This window comes from Mustela putorius, unplaced genomic scaffold, assembly GCF_011764305.1.
Source record: "Mustela putorius furo isolate JIRA1106 unplaced genomic scaffold, ASM1176430v1.1 tig00000788_pilon_pilon_pilon, whole genome shotgun sequence".
NCBI lineage: Eukaryota > Metazoa > Chordata > Mammalia > Carnivora > Mustelidae > Mustela > Mustela putorius.
In genome coordinates, this window is record NW_025421481.1 from 4,802,288 (window position 1) to 4,819,637 (window position 17,350).

Sequence of the window (17,350 nt, forward strand, 5' to 3'; positions counted from 1 at the left end):
ATGAAAACGCATCTCTTAAGGCAGGGTTTTTCAATCTTAACACAATTAACATTGTGTCAACTATCTCGAAAAATAAGTTATTTTTCAACACCAAAACATTCCATATGTTGATGATACTTTAATCTTCAGATTAAATGAGAATCTGAGAGAATTGTCAGATGATTTTCCAAAAGAAACTCAACTAGGCCATAGGCCATATGACTTCAAGCAAAGGAAGACTGTAAATTTAGCAATGTTTCTCAAACTCAACACTATTGATATTGTAGACCATTTAATTCTTTGTTTGGGGGCATTTTGTTCTGTGCTTTGTATGACATTTAGCAGCATCCCTGATGTCTACCCACTAAATTCAGATGCCAGTATCACTCCTTTCTCTCAGTAATGAAAACCAAAAATGTGTCTACACATGGTCTAATGTCTCCTGAGAGGCATACTTCACTCCTGATTTAGCACTCCTGTGCTCTAAAGTATTGAAAGGGAAAAGGAAAAAAAAAACACAAAACCAACCCTGCTAACCTAGAATACTAGAATTCTACATCCAGCAACAATGTCTTTTAAAAATTAAAGTGAGTATCAACCTTGTCTGTACTGTCATTTGCAAATATCTTCTCCCATTCCATGGGTTGCCTCTTTGTTTTTTTGACTGTTTCCTTTGCTGTGCAGAAGCTTTTGATTTTGATGAAGTCCCAAAAGTTTATTTTCGTTTTTGTTTCCTTTGCCTTTGGAGACATATCTTGAAAGAAGTTTCTGTGGCTGATATCAAAGAGATTCCTGCCTATGTTCTCCTCTAGGAGTCCAGGATCTACAATGAACTCAAACTCAACATACACGAAACAGGCAAACATATCAAAAAATGGGCAGAAAATATGAACAGACACTTCTCCAATCAAGACATACAAATGGCTATCAGACACATGAAAAAATGTTCATCATCACTATCCCTCAGGGAGATTCAAATTAAAAACACATTGAGATATCACCTTACACCAGTTAGAATGGCCAAAATTAACAAAACAGGAAACAACATGTGTTGGAGAGGATGTGGAGAAAGGGGAACCCTCTTACACTGTTGGTGGGAATGCAAGTTGGTGCAGTCTCTTTGGAGAACAGGGTGGAGATGCCTCAAGAAATTAAAAATAGAACTTCCCTATGACCTGCCATTGCACTGCTGGGTATTTACCCCAAAGATACAGATGTCGTGAAAAGAAGGGCCATCTGTACCCCAATGTTTATAGCAGCAATGGCCACGGTCACCAAACCATGGAAAGAACCAAGATGCCCTTCAACGGATCAATGGATAAGGAAGATGTGGTCCATATACACTATGGAACATTATGCCTCCATCAGAAAGGATGAATACCCAACTTTTGTAGCAACATGGATGGGACTGGAAGAGATTATGCTGAGTGAAATAAGTCAAGCAGAGAGAGTCAATTATCATATGGTTTCACTTATTTGTGGAGCATAACAAATAGCATGGAGAACAAGGGGTGTTAGAGAGGAGAAGGGAGTTGGGGTAAATTGGAAGGGGAGGTGAATCATGAGAGACTATGGACTCTGAAAAACAATCTGAGGGGTTTGAAGTGGCGGGGGGGTGGGAGGTTGGGGTACCAGGTGGTGGGTATTATAGAGGGCACGGATTGCATGGAGCATTGGGTGTGGTGCAAAAATAATGAATACTGCTTTTCTGAAAATAAATAAATCAATTTAATAAAAAAAATTAAAGTGAAGCAAAATATCTTTAGACCTTAAAAATCTGGGAAAATTAATTACCAATAGACCTGCATTATAAGAACTTTAAAGGAAGTTCTTCAGGAAGAAGGAAATGACACTAGATGTAAATCTGGATTAATATAAAAATAGGGAGAGCACATAAAAACAAATATATGGGTAAATGAATTTTTTCCTCATTTCAATTTCTTTAGTAGATAATTACCTGCTGAAAGCCAAAATAATAACAATGTATCAAGAGGTTTATAACATGTAGAATAAAATATATAACAAGAATAGCAGTAAGATACAGGACAAAAATAGCAGTAAAATATTTGGCAATAATAATACAAGGGACAAAAAATAAAAGGTGAAGCATACCATTTTAAAGTGCTCATACCACATGTGAAATAGCATTATATTATTTGAAAATAGGTTGTTATAAATGAAAGGTGTATATTATAAATCCTTGAAACCATTATAAGAGTAAAACAAAGAAGTATAACTAATAAATCAATAGTGGAGATAAAATTAAATCATGAAAATATCTAATTCAAAAGGAGAGAAAATGATGGAAAATAAAACAACAGCATATGGGACACATATAAAATGAATAAAAAGAACATGTATTTAAACCAAATATATTGATAATTACATTGAATGTATTGGTATAAAAATGCTAATGAAAAAGCAGAGATCTTTGGACTGGAAAAAAAAGTAAGACTTCCTATTATTTGTGTATGAAACACTTTAAATATAAAGACATGGATACGTATGTAAATGAAAGAAAAAGATACCATACAAATCCAAATCAAGAAAGACTGACATGGCAGTATTAATATCAAAGATTACTTGAAAACAAGAAATATTATTGGGAATAATGAGGATAATTTCATAATGACTAAGGGGCCTCCAGAAGACATAACCATCCTATATTTAAAATACATGAGGCAAAATCTTGATATAACTGAAAGGCAAACTAGAAGAATCCACAAATAAAGCTGGAATTAGTATAAATATAGATGATTAAAACAAAATCAACCAAGTGGACCCAAATGAAACTTACAAAACATAAAACTTAACAACAGCATAATATATAGTCTTTTCGAATGGGCATGAGACATTTGTTGAGATGCCATATTGAGGGCTATAAAACAAATTTCAGTAAATTTAAAAGGATTGAAATCATGTAAAATATGTTCTCTGAGTTAAACTAAATATCAATAGGAGGCAGATATCTATAAAATCTCCCCAATTTTTTGGAATTAAGCAACACCCATCTATATAACTCATGGGTCAAAGAGAAAATCAGAATGGAAATTATAAAATATTTCGAACTCATTAAAAGTGAAAATATAATGCAGAGGATGCAACTAAAGCAGCACTTAGAGGAAGTTTATAACATTAAACTCATATTTTAAAAGAAGAAAGATCTCACATTGGCAAACTAGGCATTCACCTTAAGAAATTTTTTTAAAAAGGAGCTAATTAAACCCAAAGTAAGCATGAGGAAGGAAACATAACAGCAGAAATTAATAAAAAAGAAAACATAAGGACAATATAAAAACACCATTAACATCAAAAACTTGTTCATGGAAAGATCAATATAACTGATAAATTCCTATGCAGAATGAATAGGAAAACAAGAGAAAGACATGAACTATAATTTCAGGAATGAATAAAATGAGATCACAGATTGTCCCACGAAAGGTAAAATCTGAGATTATTATGAACAAATTTATCCCAGTAAGTTCACACATTTAGATAAAATGACAGAATCCTTGAAGACAGGAAGAAATAGATAATCTAAAGAGCTCCATCTGTTAAGGAGATTAAGTTTGTATTAAACACTATCCTGCAAAGAAAATTCTAAGCCCAAGTGGCTTTACTGGTGAATTCTACCAAACGTAAGAAAGAAGTAATATCATTTTTATATAAACCTCTCCAGAAAACAGAAAAAAGAACATTTAACTCATTCTATGTGGCCACATTACCTCATAGCCAAAAAAAACACCAGAAGAAAATTACAGACAACCTTTATGAAGATAGATGCAAAATCCTAAAAATATTTTAGCAGATCAAATACACAACTATAGAAAAAAGATAATACAGTTGACCCTTGAACAACATGGGTTTGATTTGTATGGGTTCACCTATATAGCTTTTTGGATACAGTTACTCTAAACATAATTTCTCTTCCTCACGACTTTTTAGTACATGTGCTGCCAAAGCCAGCAATTCATGATTTTTTAAATAATGTTTTCTTTTCTTTAGCTTACTTTATTATAAGAATACAACATATAATATATATAACATATAAAATATGTATTAATTAACCCTTCATGTTATTGGACAGGCTTCCAATCAATAGTAGGTTATCAGTACTTAAGTTTTGAGAGAGTCAAAAGTTATATGTAGATTTTCAGCTGCAAAGGTGTTGGTGAACCTAATCTCCACACTGTCAAGAGTCAACTGTATATTACAATGAAGTGGGTTTGTTTTGTAATTCAGTGTCACTGTAGTGTTTGAAAGTAAATCAATTTAATGAATGTATCAACCATCTTTTTAAAAAACAGGATTATTTTATTAATACAGATGAAAGCTTTTAACAAACTCCATACCCATTCATGATAAAAATTCAGCCCCGAGAAATAAAGTAAAATTCCCCAACTTGATAAAGTGTTATTTACAAAAACTTATATTTTCTATTATACTTAATAGTATAAGACTTAATATATTACCCTCAACACTGAAAACAAGGAAAGGATGTCTGACATTATAACTTCTATCTAACATTATTCTGTCACTGTAATAAGGCAAGAAAAAATTAGGCCCATATGGATTAGAAAAGAAGAAACAAAATTGTATTTATAAATGTCACAATCATCTATGTTGAAAATCCTAAGGAATCTATGAGAGTTAGTAGCACTTATAAGTGAGGATATTTACAGGATATGAGGTAAATGTACAAAAGTCAATTGTATTTTTACATATTAGCAATGAGCAACTGGAAATTAACATTATAGAAATAAAACTATTTATGAAAAAATTAAAAATATTAGTGATAAATTTAACACAATATTCCAAACTATACATTGAAACTAATATAAAATTGCCCAGAGAAATTATGGATCACATAAATAAAAAGTTAAATAATGTTCATAGATAGACATATTTGATATTGACTTTTCAACCTTCCCAAAATGATCTCTTGATTCAACTCTATTACACTCAAAGTATCAACATCTTTTCTGGTAGAAACTGACAAACTGATTCTAAAATATATATGGAAATTCAAAGTCCCTAATATAGCCAAAACAATGTTTAAAAAGAATAACATTTCAAGGCCCACTATTATGCTACAGTAATCAAGAGAGAGTGTTTATTGCCATAAAGGTACACATATCCCAACAAGCAAAAGTCAAGTACCAGACAGCTTCACTGTGGAATTCTACCAAATATTTAAAGAATTAATAATAATCCTTCTCAAATTCTTGAAGAAAAATAGAAGAGGAGGAAAAATTTCTTTTTTTTTTTAAGATTTATTTATTTTAGAGAGAGAGAGAACAAGAATGAGTGAGTGGGGGAAGGGGCAAAGGAAGAGAAACCCAAGCAGACTCCATGCTGGGTGTGGAGTCAGATGTGGGGCTTGATCCCATGACTTGGAGCCATAACCTGAACTGAAATCCAGAGTCAGATCTTAATCGACTGAACCACTCAGGTACCCCTAGGAGGGACCATTTCTAAATTCATTTTGTGAGGCTAGAATTACCCTGATATCAAAACTAGATAAGGATGCCACAATAAAAGAAAACTACAGGCCAATATTGAGATGAACACAGATGCAAAGTCCTCAATAAAATATCAGCAAACCACTGGGTGTTATATGTGTCACCAAATTCTACTCCTGAAACCAATATTACACTATATGTTAACTAACTAGAATTTAAATAAAAACTCAAAAAAAGTTAAAAATATATAAATATTAGAAAATCAAACTTAACATTACACTAAAATGATCATTCACTATGATCAAGTGGGATTTATTCCAGGGATGCAAGGATGGTTCGACATCCATAAATCAATCAACATGACAGACCACATTAACAAAATGAAGGATACAAATCTTATGATCCTCTCAATAGATATGGAGAAAGCATTTGACAAAATTAAAAATCCATTTATGACAAAAACTCTCAACAAAGTGAGTATAAAGGGAATGGACTTCACCTTATTAAAGGTCATGGATGACAAACCTACAACTAATATTATTCTCAATGGTGAAAAGCTAGAAGCTTTTCCTCAAAGACAAAGAACAAGACAGGGATGCCCACTCTCACCACTTTTAGCAACATAGTACTGGAAGTCCTAGCCATAACAATTAGTTAAGAAAAAGAAATGAAAGGCATCCTAATTGAAAAGGAAGAAATAAAATTATTACTACTTGCAGATGACACAATATAATGTATAGAAAACCCCAAAGACTCTAGTAAAAAATGGTTAATAAAAAAATTAATAAACAAATTCAGTAAAGTTTCAGGATATAAAATCAACATATAAAATTTATATAATACATAAATGCATCAAAAAGAATAAAATAGATAAGAATAAATATATAAGGAGTTTGAAAAATCTGTACACTGAAAACTGTAAGACCACTGATGAAAGAAATTGAAGAAGACACAACTAAATGGAAAGATATTCTATGTTCATGGACTGGAAGAAATATTAATATTTTTAATATGTCCATAATCTACAGATTCAATGTAATCCCTATCAAAATTCCAATAGCATTTTTCACAGAAACATAAAAAAACTCCTAAAATAATAAGGAATAGCAAGAGACCCTAAATACACAAAGCAATCTTGAGAAATAAGAACAAGGATAGAAGCATTGCTCTTCCTGACACTACCATATATAGAAACTCTGAATTTTCATTAGAATAAGTTTATGATCCAAACTGAGGGTTGCTGGGGGTAGGGGGGTAGGGGGGATGGGGTTATGGACATTGGGGAGGGTATGTGCTATGGTGAGTGCTGTGAAGTGTGTAAACCTGGCAATTCACAGACCTGTACCCCTGGGGATAAAAATATATTTTTATAAAAAATAAAAAATTTAATAAAATAATAAAAATAAAATAGAAAATAAAAGAATAAGCTTATGATCTCATTTATACATGGAGTCTAAACACAAAGAAAGAAACAAAACCCCCAAGTTCATAGGTACAGAAAACAGATTGTGGTTTCCAGAGGTGGGCAAAATGAGTCAAATGGTATAGATTTTTACTATAAAATATACATATTTTGAATATATAATATAAAACTATAAAATAAATGTCCTAAGAATATAATATATAGCATGGTGTCTATAATTAACAGTATGTATTGTTAGTTGCTAAAAGAGTAGATCTCAAAATTCTTAAGATAAAAATCTGTCACAATGTGTGGAAATGGATGTTAACTAGTGTTACTGTGGTTATCATTTTGTAACATATATAAATATTGAATCGCTATGTTGTATACCTGAAACTAATATGTGTCAATTATAGCTAATAAAAATGATTTTTTAAGAGTAAAAAAGTAGATTAAAAAAAATTCCAGGTGTAGATCCACACATACATGAACAATTGATTTTGAGGAGGAAAAGGATAATCTTTCAGCAAGTGGTACTGGAACAACTGGCTATCCATTTTTGCAAAGAAGAAGATCTGACCTTTACCTTTTATATAAAAATCAACTTGAAATAACTCATGAACTTAAATACATGAGTTAAAACTATGAGCTTTTTATGAGAAGACACAGAAAAATCTCTTAGAGACCTTGAGTTTGGGTAAGACATCTTATATAAAAAATTAAATGCACACACAGAAAAGAAAAAAAGTAAAACTTTTACTTTTTCAAAAGACACCATTAAGAAGAAACAAATGTATGCCTCAAACTGAGAAAAATATTTGAAAAAAAATATAAAGAATGCTTTTTTTTTCTTTCTTTCTTTCTTTTTTTTATATTTTTATCCCCAGGGGTACAGGTCTGTGAATCACCAGGTTTACACACTTCACAGCACTCACCAAAGCACATACCCTCCCCAATGTCCATAATCCCACCCCCTTCTCCCAAACCCCCTCCCCCCAGCAACCCTCAGTTTGTTTTGTGAGATTAAGAGTCACTTGTGGTTTGTCTCCCTCCCAATCCCATCTTGTTTCATTTATTCTTCTCCTACCCACTTAAGCTAAGTCAAGCAGACAGAGAAAGACAACTATCATATGATCTCCCTGATATGAGGAAGTGGTGATGCAACATGGAGGCTTAAGTGGGTAAAGAATGCTTTTAACTTAAAAATAAGAAAACCAATAACAAATGGGCAACAAACTGAACAAACACTTCACCAAAGATGGGCAGATTTGAAATAAACTAATGAAAACATGTTCAACATCACTAGTCATTAGGAAAATGCAAATTAAAATCACAATGAGATACTGCACATCTACTAGAATTATAGCAATGATACAGACTGATAATTCCAAGTTTGTGCGAATGTGGAACACCTGAACTCTTACATAATGTTACTGGGAATGTAAATGATACAAGCATTTGAAAAACAATTTCTTATAAATTTAGAAACTTATCCTAAGATCAAGTAATGCTACTCCTAGTTATTTTCCCAAGAGAAATAGATACAAGGACTTATGCAAATATGCAAAAAGTTTTTAATATACAATGATTCTGTTTATTTTTTAAGAGCTAAAAGCTGGACTGGATCTAAATATTCATTAATTAGTAAATAGATATATACCTTTTAATATATCCAGGCAGTGATGCACTATTCTGTACTGAAAAGGAATAGACTACTGATATATGCAACAACATAAGTGAATCTCAGTCACATTAACCTTAGTGAAAAAAAGCCAGACACAAATTGCTAAATATTGAATGATTCTATTTGCATGAGATTCTAAAACAGGTGAAATTATAGTGGTAGAAAGCAGGTTAGAGGTTGCCAAGCAACTCACTGTAAAGTCATGAGGAAATTTTCTGGAGGATAAAAATGTTCTATTTCATCATTATGGTGATGGTTAAGTGACTATGTACAATTTTACAGGCTATGTCAAATGTATATTTAAAGTTGCTGGATTTTATGTAAATTACACCTAAATAAAGCTGATAAAACTTCCCATAATCCCCTCACCCAGAGAAAACTACCATTACTATCGTGGCATAATCACTTTGTTTTCATTTGTATTTACTATACCCAAAGTCATATTTATTTATGTACTTTATATCCTGTATTTACCAATTTGTAAAATACAATCTTTGTGTTCTATTACTTGTTTGGAAGACTCATTTTTAAAAAAGATTTTTATTTACTCATTTGACAGAGCAACACCAAGAGAGGGAATACAAGCAGGGGTTGGTGGGAAAGGGAGAAGCAGGCTTAATGACTGAGCCACCCAGACACCCTATGAAAGACTAATTTTTAATGGCTGCTCCTAATTTCCTTAGTGATTCTTCTGTTATTGGATATTTATTTTGCTTATTATAAATAACTGAAACTAGGAAAACACCTTTATGTATAAGGTTTTTATTCTGTGATTTAGATCTTTTCTAAAGCTGAATCTGCATAATATTTTGACTGAATATTGGAACAGCCTTCCAAGTGACCCATTTTCACTCCTCTCTTGCTGTTGCCAGAATTACTTCCCAAACACAACTGATGATGTCACTCTCCAACTTACAACTTCAGTTGGCCTTCTGTTGACTACAGAGTGAAGACATGGTTCCCTGTTGAAACACAAATGTCTTACGATAAACAAACTTCAGCCCTCAACATATTCTATGTTACAGGTTGAACTGTGTCTCCCATAAAAGATATGTTGATGTTTCAACAAAGCCCTAACCTCAGAATATGACCTTATTTGGAAATAAGGTAATTGCAGATTAACTAGTTCAGATGAAATCATACTGGAATAGCATGGGCTCTTGATCCAATGCAATTTAGTGTCCTTGTAAGAAGATGGCCATGTGAAGACACAGAAACACAGGAAGAATGCAGATGAAGATGGAGACAGAGATTGGAGTGATGTACCCACAAGCCAAGGAGTATCAAGGATTGCTCACTGTCTTAAGAATCCAGGAGAGAGACATGGGACAGTTGACCCCTCAGGGCCCTCAAAAGGAACTGACACTTTTCATACTTTGATTTTTGACTTCTAGCCTCCAGAACAGTGAGAGAATAAATTTTTGTTATTTTAAGCCACCCACCTTGTGGTCCTTTGTTACAGCACTCCTAGGAAACTAATATATACTACATGTTCCTATCCCACTGAGTGGCCTTCCTTTTCAGAACCTAGCCCACACTGTTCTCAGTTCAGAATGTTTTCCACACCTCCCTCCAAACTCACTCCTTTGCTTGGCAAACTTAAGACTTGGTTTCAGGATTTTCTTTTGGATGAAACCATTTCTGCTTTTCCTTTTGGCTTCGGGAAGCTGGCAGCATGGGTCCTCATTTTCCCATTGTAAATAGGACTTGATATCCTACTCTATAATTACCAACTGTCCTTCAACATCCAATGAGATTTTTGAGAGCAGAGATCACATCTTACTCCTTTTTGTATACCCACTACCAAGTGATAGTGAGAATGCACTGTCTACTGAGTCATGAAATCTTAACACATCCTACAAAAGGTGCATGACATAGAATACAAACTTTGGAATGACTTGAGTTAGCAGACCAGATTGGGCCTAAAATCCAGACTCCACCACTTAGCAGTTGCTGGGTAATCTTGGCCAAATTGCATAAGCTCTCTGAACCTCAAAATGTTCATCTATAAGACAGAGATTATAATTTCTTTCTGGTGGGTTATAAGAAATAAATGAGGTGTCATATGTGACTACACCTACAGAACTAATAGCAATTTAGTAAATATAGATATATTTTAAATTATATAATCACTATATTTTGTTGGACATATATATATGTCTAGAAAGAGAAAATTAGTGTAAATATCTAGAAATAAAAGGAAATTATTATAAAACTTATTTTCAAAAACTAGACATATTTCACTTACAAATTACTGATAGAACCATATAAAGAATCTTTGAATTTCCATTAAAATAACCACAATCTTGTTAGTTTGATAGGAGAAAACTGAGGACTTCGATATGTTTATTTACTGAAGGCAATTTAATTTTTGGCAATGAAAGTAAAAGGAAAAGAAAAAAGAAAAAGGAGGAAAAAACCCAGAAATGAAGAAAAGAGAAAGATAATCTGATTCCTGACAAGTCTCTGCCAAAATCTAGCTCCTTAACGACTCATTTTTTTTTTCCCCCTTAGAGAGAAAAGCTAATTTTGGCCATAATTGTTCTGTCTCTTGAATCGTTCTGAACAAAAATGAACATTGAGGAAAGAGCCACACTGTAGTTTGAGCCCAGAGCCCTAGGCTCACAGTATACCTTAAGGGTCCCCGGGAGACCCTTCTATCACGAAGGTAGTAGTATGGTTTTGTCATGCTTTTAACCCCATACAAAGGCCCTTCCCAGCTGCTGCAGACTGGTTCCAAGTGGAGCCCTTAGTTTTTCTCTGGTGAACACACAAAGCAAAAGGCAACAAAACAAACACATCAACCCTGTCCTTCAGAAGTCTTGTAAACCACTCACATCTGTTCTCAACATCTCTGTATCCGGCAATTTCCCCAAAATAAAGTGCATTTGTTTTCTTAAATGTAACTTGTCAATCATAAAAGATGAATCTGGGACCATTAAACTGAGATCCATTAGAACTGACACACTTTTATAGAATATCACCATTGCAAAACAGCATAAATGGAGCTTGGGACAAGTTTAACAGTCCTTTAAGTTTAGATCTCTGAAGCAGAAGTAAATAGGGTTATAAACAGTACATGATCTAGCAAGATTCCCCAATTTGACTCCTGGCTTTGCCACTTTCTAGCTATTTTCCCAGCTTCCTCATCTATCACATAAAGATAATTATAGTATCTTCCTCAAGTATTGCTATAAAAATTAACTGAGATGATTCTGTATAATGCATAGGATTGTATCTAGCAGATAGTATGCCCTTAATAAATAGTAGGCTATTATTACAGCTGTTATTATTGGCCATTCCAGATTTCTTTTTTTTTTTTTTTAAGACTTTATTTATTTGACAGACAGAGATCACAAGTAGGCAGAGAGGCAGGCAGAGAGAGAGGAAGGAAAGCAGACTCCCTGATGAGCAGAGAGCCCAATGCAGGGCTTGATCCCAGGACCCTGAGATCACGACCTGAGCTGAAGGCAGAGGCTTTATCCCACTGAGCCACCCAGGCACCCCTCGCCATTCCAGATTTCTGCAAAAAGCATAGACTCATCTAAAATGAAACATCTGGGGTAATTCGTCCTTTTTTCTCAAACTATCACATTTCTGGGAACCATAAAAGATTTAAGCAGCAACTTGTCAACTAAAAGAAAGCAATTCAGAGGATGAATTATTCCAGGCTTGCCTTGCCTGGAGTGGCCCTAAAATGTTCCCTTTTGCCCAAAGGCTATTGCAGCACATCCATCAGATTCTTACTGGATACTCTCCAAGCCCAAGGACTGTCAAATCTCTAATCCACCCACTTGCAACTCAGAAGTTACTCAGCTTCATGTTCCATGCAGCCACCACCAATCAATGAGGTTGGTAAGGATAAAATACAGCTATTTGTTATCACCAGAACAAGACACTACAACCTTTAAAGAAGGGATGTAATCTCCTTTATAATGGTGGTACTGGGTGAGGAGTAAGGGAGATGATGACCTCCGCCCTTTAGACAAATGTCATTATACCAGAATTTCATTTCTCTACAGTCTCAGAAGATAAACCAGGAGAAGAAAACATTATTTCAGTCAAAATTGGTTAAATACTAAAGTGGGGAAAAGAGCTTAGTGTATTAATTCTTCCAATAAATTACTCTCTATACATAAGAATAAACTCATTACATAGTAGACCCATAGCCTAAAGCAGATCTGCCCAGTGGGTATGTGAGGGATGATTATAGATATGTAAGAAGTAATAAAACCTTCATCTCTTGGGACAGGTAAGGTAGAGGTACTCAGGACAGTATCATGCACATAATGTATATCAGTATGCTGTGCAAATAGTATTTCATATGTGTGTCATGACTGGGAAAAGTTTGAGAATCACTGGTTTAGTAAATGAATACATTTTATAAAGTATCCTCAATTGTAACTATGGCAAAACTTCAGCACTGGGTGGCTTATTATACTTCTATCACGGTTGCAAATACAAAGATGTTTTAGAAAAATCCTACATACGTTCTTAATCTGAGAGCTCAGTCCCATACCCAAAATTCTGTTATGATTAGCTTCCTTTGTTTGCAAGGGAGGAAATGTACATGTGCTAAGGTATAGCACAGATAATGAAGGCTTTTCACAAGTACTGTCAAGGGAGGCAAGAATCCCAAGGGAATTAAAAGACTGAGCCTATTTAGAAAAGGAGGCAGAAGCTAGCAGTTTGAGAGACTCCAGCCATAAGAGATTCTAAATCTTTACCCCGATATTATACTAACAACATGACTTGGCTATGTTCTTTCTTTCTCTTTGAGGGACTGTCCTGCATTTTTCTTCTGGTTGGCTACCAGTGAGTTCTGGACCCTTTATAGTTTGCTTTTGCTTATTTCTAGGTTCTGGTTTCTCATAACTTCAACTTGTTCTTAATTTCTCCTGATCCCTGCTTCTACCTCACAGTCAATCTCAATTTCCTTCTTTCTGCCCCCTTCCTCTTCTGTCTGGATTTTTTCAGTGTCAATGCCTACTGTTTTCTTTTTTTTTTTTTCTTTTTTCCTTTTTTTTTAATAAATTATTTTTTTTATTTTATTCTTTTTAAATTTTATTTATTTTTTATTTTATTTTATTTTTTAATTTTTATTTTATTTTTATTTATTTATTTATTTATTTATTTATATTTTTATTTATTTTTTATTTTTTCTTAAACATATATTTTTATCCCCAGGGGTACAGGTCTGTGAATCACCAGGTTTACACACTTCACAGCACTCACCAAAGCACATACCCTCCCCAATGTGCATAATCTCACCCTCTTCTCCCAACCCCCCTCCCCCCAGCAACCCTCAGTTTGTTTTGTGAGATTAGGAGTCACTTATGGTTTGTCTCAACTCCTACTGTTAACTCCCTGTCTCTCTTCACACTTTTCCATCCACATGTTTGAGAATAAGGCTGTGGGTGATCTTTCCAGTGTCTTTTCATATAGAATCTCAGGTCTTTTTCTAAGCTACTTACTATGTTATGGTTTGACTAAGGTCTTGGGTTCAATGCCCACTGACTGAGAGGGGCTGGAGTCATAGGTTTCAAGACATGTTCCTTCAACAGAGCTGTAGTGGGAGAGGCAATTTGCCTTTGAAGATCTCTAGGCAGGGAAGACAGAATATACCTAGAACAAGTCACCTCAGGAGGGAACAAGGTTTTTATATTTTCAGTTGTCAAAGAGACCACTTATAAATCCTGTCTTAGAAAGAAACCCTTTTGATAATTTGCTTCTCTACCCCTTTTCTCTTTTCTTGTTCCCATCCATACATCCATGTATCCATCCATCCAACAAATATGAATCTGTTTTCAAAACAAGTGTATGAAATTGCCAATAACCGTAATGATCCTTGAGGAACATGAACCTACTAGGGAAGATAAATTGCGTATGCATATCATTTTAAGTGTCCAAAGAATGCCAGAAATAAAATATTACAAAGTTTGAAGAATGAAGATCACAATTCAGCTGGTATTTGAAAGATAGAGAAGATCAGATATTCAAACATAAAGAACAGACTTGAAAAGCAACATGAGCCTAACCCTTGAGTTAGCAGAGTTTTGCAACATCAAAACGGGTTCTGACATTTTAAGTTCTAGAAGAAGTACATAATAATTGTGAAAAATTCAAACCAAAGTAAAAATATATAGTGTAAAAATCTGTCTTTCATCCCTGCTCACTTACCATTTCCAAACTGGTAGGGGAACTTCTCTTCAAAAGTAACCACCATTAACTGTTTACTCTAACTTTGTCCAGACTCTTTTTTGTACTACTAAATCTAAACATTATAATGATTTGATGAGAAAGAGACTAAGAAACCCATTTTACAATGAAGTAGGGTAAGTACTTTCTTTGGGTTAAGAAATTCTTTAAATGAATGTTCCATCATACCTTGTTATTATGAGAGCTCTGGACCTTAGCTGATCTAGAAGAACTCAATTCTGTTTTTTAAGTAGCTCTTGTTTTTTGGGGGGTCATTTTAACCAAAACTGGAAGGAAGCCAGTGGTGAGCACTCATACATTCGCTGGATGAAAAGATTCCACTTACAACAGAAAGTCCTGTATACTTCTATGAGTACTTAGATCTTTACCACACTTTTTGACATACTATAAGGTTTATTTTTATCTCCAACAGGAGGTGAATTTTACTTTAATAATGGGATGTTGATGAAATTGTTGAAGGTTTAAGAGAAATCAGATGTATTTCTCCTCTATGACATTACTTTTTAAATAAACTAAGTATATTTTTTATCAGCTCATATCTAATAGAATGGCCAGATGAAATTACTTGAGACTGTTCCTTTCATAGCCACATGACAAAGTCAGATTTCTGAAGGAACTTATTATAGAGCAAATAAAGGGAACTCAAATGACATGGATACAGAACACTTACCCCAGACTGCCATGAAAACAGCAAAGAAGACAGTGGCTCCATTGTCAAAGAGGTGGGTTACCTAGGAACATTATGAATTACAGTTAAACTAGTTTCTCATATACTATATTTCAATTCACATTTTTTTTTCAGATTTTGTAAAAATAAATGAATTTTGCAGGGTTTCTTTGGGAGCTATTCCTTTTGGATCATAATCAAGAAGGGGGTTCATCCAACTATGAAGTAGTTTGGATATGCAAAAGAGAATTTGTTCCCTTTATGTGGGCATCACGCAGCTGAACATTTATCAGCAGCCCCAATGGTGCTAAGAATTTTCTTTTATGCACCATAAATACTGTTATTAGTGGACATATGGTTATACTTACTATATTTAAGACTAGGGAGGTATTATTGTTGCTGCTTTAAAGACTTCTGATTCCTATTTTTAATGGCTCATTTATTCACTTTGAAAACATGCCTATTTTGTTTGTGTATTTTTGGGCAAACATTTTCTGGGATGCCCTCTGAATTTTAATATTACAAAGAAAAGAGAGTGGACCATTAACAAAATCCACTTCTACCTTTATTAAAGGTTCAGATAATCACTGTATTTACCTATTACACATTACACAAAGACAGCTATCAAAAACTTTATTGCTAGATAATACATTCTAACATAAACACCACAGCAGAAAGCAAAGATATTCATCCTGCAAAACTGCTATGCTCATTTCCGCCTTCAGGATAAATCATACCAATGCCATACTAAATTGAAATGATGACTGATACATTCATAAAGCATAACCTTTTTTGGATGTTCTACAGCTCTCTATAAAACATACTTTACCATCCCTTCGAGAATGTGCCAACTATAAACAGGTCTTTTCCTGTTATATCAGAGTGTGAAGTATTTCAAAATTTTCCAAAAGTTTATGCCTTCTTTTTATTTGAACATAGGAGAGATGAGCAGCATTCAAATACCAAATGTAGATAAAAGGCAAAACCTAATTTATTTCATATGCCAGAGGGAGTGTTAAATTGTATTATATATTGTATTAATGCACCGAGCATTAAATCAAGCCTGAGAGTTCCAGGGTATGTGGCTGGTCTGTGCTCTCTATCAGGGTATTTGCAGGGAGCTGGTGGAAGTTGTGGCCAGTATCATCGGTGGAGATGATGGAATGAGTTGTGGTGGTCATTGTTTTTGGCTGTTCACCTTACCTTTCTTCCTTATCTTGGTAATAGATGTCTCTCATGTAGGTCACTGGGGGGCAAGTGGCTCAAACAGAATCAATTAGAGTCCTTCCTGGGACTGACAGACAAACATTTGGAGAGAGACATTTTTTCTGCTGCAGTTACTTGGGAATATGTGAATCAGGAGGGGTGAGTTAGTAAGGACTTCTGGTTCCTATAAAATGGTAAGTTAAAATAGATTGAGGGCTCCCTTTGCCAAAATAAACCCTAGAGAAGCAATATAGTAGATTCTGGGAACTAGCAAAACACAAAAACAAGACTGTGAGAAACCCCAGGGGAGATGGAAAGTTGCCTTGGATGTGTGTGTGTGTGTGTGTGTGTGTGTGTGTGTGTGTGTGATGGAGGTGGTGGTGATATACAGGGAGAGTTAGTGGCAGTTTCCAAGCAGACTGGGAGCTTAGCTTGGAGCAATACACAAGTCCTACTCCAGCCTCTCCCTCAATGGTCATTGGAAAATTAGTGTCTCCCACCAAATCAGCTACAACAGGCCAAACCACAGGAGCTGGTTGTTGGGGTAATATCACGGATGTTCAGACTTCTGCCTTATTGAGGAGATGAGAAGGTGCAGCCTGGCCATAAGCTGTCCTCAGGTATTCTCTCCTCAGTCCAGGTCCTCTGAAACTCCAGGGCTGATAGATTACAGTCAAGGGAGAGTGGCTTCACCTAATTCTGTTTTATTCCTGGCTGAGTTAAAAATGAAA

At 34.5% G+C, this 17,350-nt stretch overlaps 1 protein-coding gene across 3 annotated transcripts in view; it reads right to left on the bottom strand.

Moving 5' to 3' along the window:
• ANO4 (anoctamin 4) overlaps positions 1 to 17,350 on the bottom strand; it is a 457,427-nt gene that overhangs the window by 67,800 nt on the left and 372,277 nt on the right. For all 3 annotated transcript variants that reach the window (XM_045084796.1, XM_004742962.3, XM_004742961.2), the window contains one exon: positions 15,417 to 15,477. In XM_045084796.1, the coding sequence (XP_044940731.1) occupies positions 15,417 to 15,477 (61 nt within the window). The remainder of the gene's footprint in view (positions 1 to 15,416; positions 15,478 to 17,350) is intronic.